This window comes from Ictalurus punctatus, chromosome 8, assembly GCF_001660625.3.
Source record: "Ictalurus punctatus breed USDA103 chromosome 8, Coco_2.0, whole genome shotgun sequence".
In the NCBI taxonomy this organism is placed as follows: domain Eukaryota; kingdom Metazoa; phylum Chordata; class Actinopteri; order Siluriformes; family Ictaluridae; genus Ictalurus; species Ictalurus punctatus.
Window position 1 is genome coordinate 27796033 of NC_030423.2, and position 5370 is coordinate 27801402.

At 42.3% G+C, this 5370-nt stretch overlaps 1 protein-coding gene across 1 annotated transcript in view; it reads right to left on the bottom strand.

The window, feature by feature from the left end:
* Positions 1-1153: 1153 nt before the first annotated feature.
* fgfrl1b (fibroblast growth factor receptor like 1b) overlaps positions 1154-5370 on the bottom strand; it is a 43978-nt gene continuing 39761 nt past the window's right edge. Inside the window, exons 5-7 of the mRNA XM_017475099.3 lie at positions 5092-5370; positions 4544-4897; positions 1154-3615 (exon numbers count right to left, since the gene is read on the bottom strand). Of these exons, the coding sequence (XP_017330588.1) occupies positions 3224-3615; positions 4544-4897; positions 5092-5370 (1025 nt within the window). The 3' untranslated portion in view covers positions 1154-3223. The remainder of the gene's footprint in view (positions 3616-4543; positions 4898-5091) is intronic.

Consider the following 5370-nt stretch of genomic DNA (forward strand, 5'->3'; position numbering starts at 1 on the left):
TCGATTTCTAAGACTATACATGACCAGTAGATGGCAGTGTAGTTTGCTCAGAAAGGACAGTTTAGTGAGATTTCCTAAAACTGTTTCACTGTACATTACATTACAAATAAAGAAAGACGACCATGTTCAGAGGGTCACGTTTAGTGAAAGTCCTGGTCACCAACCCGATCTCTTCCCTGAGATCTACCTTACACCTACAACCTGATTTAGTTGCTCAAGAACTTATTAAGGCTGGGATTAGATGGGCAGGTGGGCACCATTATGGTTGAAGCTAAAGTCTTCAGGAAGGTAGATCTCCAGGAACAGGGTTGATGACCACTGTCTTACAGCAAGCAATAGATGTGGATTCCTTCCGGGTTCACCGGTTTCCTCTCACCTCCCAAAAACCTTCCTGTAGGTGTGGATGAGTGTCTTCATGGTGTCCTGTGATGGAATGGTGTCTCATAGAGTGTTTAAATCCAGCTCATTCCCAATGCTTCCAGCATAGCCTTATGGTTCTGCAACAAAATTTCAAAACACTATTGACACCTCTAAAATAATAATTGCTGAAGCCTCTAAAATCATGGATTTATGCTTTTGTTTATCCTCTTGGCAGAGGCAACCAGGTTTTTTTTTGGATAAAAATACCATTTTAATTCATAATGCTATCAGCTTTTACTCTAAATTGCTAAGTGTGTGAGTGTGTGTTCTGCAATGGACTGGCATCCCAACCAGTGTGTATCCCATCCCACTCAGTATTAATAACCAGCAGATACGTCTGGGACTGTGGCTATTAATTTTCTCACCGCATTCCTCCGTTAAACTAATACAGCCCCGAGCACAAAGTCAACACATACCCCAGCAGTGGCCAAAGTTCTACTTCTCACTACAAATACACGGACGTGTCATATGGTACAGCCAAGAGAACTAGAACATCATTTGTTTATTACAAAAATATTAGCGAAGACCTAAAGACAAATGGGACGTACATAACGTACGTACGTGACGTCCTGCAGATTTCTCTTTCAGCCACCATTTTGTCCTCTTTTACATTCACCATCTTGCGATTTGTAGAAAGAACGTAGCGATCCTTATTAACGGTAATCGCCGAAACGGTCATTCTGCAAAATAAATCTGAAATGATGAAAAACAAAGAAGAAAAGCAGCTACAGGAGACATTTTTGTAATATTTATTGTTTTAAAACCAAAAAAAAAAAAAAAAAAAAAAAAAAAATCATCATATGAATTTTTTTTTCCGTTTTAAAACAACAAAAAGCAAATGAACGCAATACACAAACCAACATCGTCTGTTTATTACAAAAATACTATGAAAATATGCTTACATCAGCACCACAGTGAAGTCGCAGCATCCATGCAGCAGAATTTGCAATATTTACGTTCTTTAAAGGGAACTTTATAGAGAAAAGAAGGCCGGAGATTTCATTTACCTCTAAATCGTAATACATATACACGATTATATCACCACGAGACTGTCAAACAGAGTGATTTTATTTATTTATTTAAAAAAAAAAAAAAAAAAAAACTGTCTTAGATACAAAAGAAATTTTGCAAATATTGCAAGTAAATGCATCGTATGGCTTTAAGGTTATTCTCTGATTTTTTTTGCATATTCTAGACGAGATAAACAATATTAATACTGCATACTGCATATAATCAGACGAATACATACTGGAAGAAAAAAAAAAAAAAAGATCAGAACAGAAAAACAAACACAAGAAGAAGCCACTTTAAAAAATTAATCTCCCATTTTGTTTTGTGTTTCTTTACCCAGCTATTCAGATATCACAAAAGAAATCACATTTAAAAAGCAAAACAACAGGAAATCGCAAAAAAAAAAAAAAAAAAAAAAAATCCACAGTTTGGGTTTCTGATATGCTCCCATTCGAATAAAAGTACACACTGTAAACAGAACTGCTCTTCCTCATCAGCTTTTCATAGACACTGACATATCCCAGCACCGTGCTGTGTATTCTTATTGTATACTGAATGTAGTCCATCTGTTTGCTATGCATTGGTCTGCTCCCCTCTACACCGTCTATCAGCGGAAAGGAACCACCATGAAGCCACCACTGATCCAGTATCTCTGATCATGGGTTCATTCTCAGTATAGCTGTGACACGGTGTGTGTGTGTGCGTGTGTGTGTGTGTGTGTGTGTGTCAGGTTCTACCTTTGGTCACCTTGTAGGTTTACTGTTTGAGACTTGAACTCATATTGTTCTACCTGAAGTGTGTTGTATCTGTAAGTGTTCTTTGTTTGTCCCTCTAGGAGAACTTTTTGGAGTTCTATGTAGAGTTCTACAACACAGTGTCTCCCTATCAGAAAGGGTTTCAAGTACAACCCTTTCTGTAGGTTAAGAACCCCTAAACAACCCTTCAAGAACCATTTTTTTCTGAGTGTACCAAGTAGCAAGACTGAGTTCTTATAGGATTCTAGGCTTAAAAAAAAACATTCTTTAAAAATCTTCCTTATGGGGAAACACACCGTTGTAGGGTTCGACATGAACCCTGGTTCCACCAGAGGAACCACTGGAGAACGCTAAACGTTTTAGGGGGTACCCTTTATCAGTGCTTCGTCAGTTAATGACCGCATGCTGATGTTGGCTGTAGAGTTTTGCTTGGTGGACTGGTTCTCACCTAAAGTTGTGAGGTTTTTTTTAAATTATAGAAATACTGCGATATCTGATATACCCATAACATAACAACCCAGACTACCATGTGAGTGTCACTGCTGAGAATAAACCACCGCCCAAATAATGTCTGGTCAGCAGTGAGCTTGTGGTCCCTTTCCATTGGTGAGCAGGGTAGAGGAGGGTTCTAGCAGATGACGGAGGTGGTCTACAGTCAGTACAGTCAGTGTGTTGGTTTTGCATGTTGTCTTCAGGACCTTGTTCGGTTTCAGGTGTGCAATGAATTATAGCTCTGTCCCTTTTAATAATAATAAAAAAAAAAAAATCTGATTTGGGTCCATTAAAACACACACACACAAGATTCTTCCTGCCCTGAGGAGTTTTCAAGGTGAACGCGGTCCACCAGAACATCTATGGCATGAACACTGTTCCATGGTTGGCTGTTTTTTTATTTCCATTAACATTCCCATCAGTGCTCAAGGGTAACGCAGTTCAGATCCAGCTTCTTGACCTAAACAGAAGACCCACTGTCCATGTAAAGCAGGATAGCAGCATTAGCTTTTTGTAGCTTAACGTTTGAGGCACAGCTTAGCCTGTTAGCGCTGGTAGTGGAAATGCTGGTGCACTTTCCCCTCCACATGAGCATGCGAATGTGTGTGCGTATGGGTGTGGGTGTGCATGTCCGTGTAGACCTTGGAGAAAGTTTTTGCAGGCCCACCAAAGCCCGGGGATCCTATTCCCATTAGTCTGTGGGTGGGGAAGTCAGGGCTGCCACTGCTGGGGATGCTGAGATCTTTATCGGGGCCGTGGCGCTCTCGGTAGGGTGCAGAGCGAGGGGGTAAGGGGCTGTGACGGAGGCGGCTATGGCACAACCACAACACGATCGTGCCAACCATGAGCAGAGCTGCCGCTGGGATACCGATGATCAGAGGCCATGGGAGACCAGAACTCAGGTGGGCTGGGGGAATCGGCTTCTCCACCTGGGGATCTGCATACATATGTTAATATAGGTTTGATGTTAATGTTAATATAGGTTTCAAGATATAGCATAAAATAGTGGATAACGTTCGAAAACATCCTGCAGTTGACTTTTGTATGGGTATCTTTTGTTTTTGTGCCAAATGAATGTATTTGTAACCGTATACGTATCTGAAATGTCGAGTGACGTCATTTTTCTCTTCTCTCGCACTCTGATTGTGTGTGTGTATGTGTAATTCCTGTCATGTCTTTAATAAACTACAGGCACGTAACGTACAGCAAACAAGGTGTTACCACTGTACGATCACATGATAGAAACAATCCGAATCAGAATGAAATTTTTTTTATATTTTGAGTAAATTATATTTTATATTATTTTATATTGAACATTTCTTATATTCTATATTGAGATTGTCTTCTTGAATAATGTCTTTCTGGAATGCGTGCGTTTGTCCAAGTGGTCCACCGAAGACGAATTCCACTACACCATGAACCGGATCAAGGAGATCCGTCATTGCAGATTGAAAAACTGAGGGTGAGTGTAGGTGTAATCCCTGACCTGTCTTTAATTTTACATTGACGGCATCAGATTGCCTCATTTTTTATACAACTGAGCAATTGAGGGTTACGGGCCTTGCTCAAAGGCTCAAGGGGCAGCCTGGCAGTGCTAGGATTTGACCTCACGACCTTCTGATCAGAAGTCGAACGAGCTACCACTTCCCATGAACTTTAATAAACTGCAGACACGGTCCACCAAAGACAGTGGCGTAGGTGTTTCCTTTGTGGTGTGAGACAAATTCCACTACATTGTGTTCCAGTGTTTTTCGGAGCAAAGCAATGAAACCATCGCTCTCTCTGAAGCTTACCTCCCATGTCGTCCTTCCCGTCCCTGGCTACCGACACTATAAACCATCTCTGATAAAATCATGTACACATACCTGAGAGAACAGTGAGGTAGGCACTGCGGAAACTGTAGCCCATCGAGTTCGCTCCGAGGCAGATGTACATGCCAGCGTCCTCGTCTCGGGCTTTGACGATGGCCAGTTTGTTGAGGTATGAGCCGTCAGGCCGAGGCCACGCATCTTTGGTGCGCAACACCATGAAGTGCTGACCTCCAACCTCCAGCGTGGTGTTGTAGCGCCGCTCCGTGCCCGGCTCGAGCCGCTTCAGCCACTGGATCACGGGCTTCACATCGCTGTGGACTTTACACTGGAATAAGGCTGTGCCACCAAGCTCCACCGTGGTGTTCAGAGGGTGGCTTCCCGTCAGCATGGGTTTGGAGTTCGTACGCTCTAAAAATAACACAGAGCTTTTTGTTAAATAAATATAAATCAGATCTGTCACAGAACTTGTGCTCATCAGAACATATTTGTGAGTTTGATGAACATTTTCATCAATAGTGTTTATATCACTGACTAAGTTGAAGATAATTTATATATATAATAATTATATAATAATATAATAATTAACAAATGCATGAACTTACCAATAACCTCCACCGTGTAGGTGGCGTTGATGTGCCCGGCGTTGTTGAAGATGCGGCAGGTATAGCGGGCGCTGTCCTGTGGCTGCAGGTTCTTCAGCGTGAGCGTCCACTGTGGTCGTTTGGCCCGGGTGGGAGCAGGAAGCTGCTCCTGGTCCTTCCACCAGGTGATGCATGGTGGAGGGTTTCCAGTGGCCACACAGTTTAGCCGCACCGAGCTGCCCACGGGCTGTTCCCGAAAACGTCTGCGCATCTTCATGGGCTGGCTGAAGCGTGGCTTTA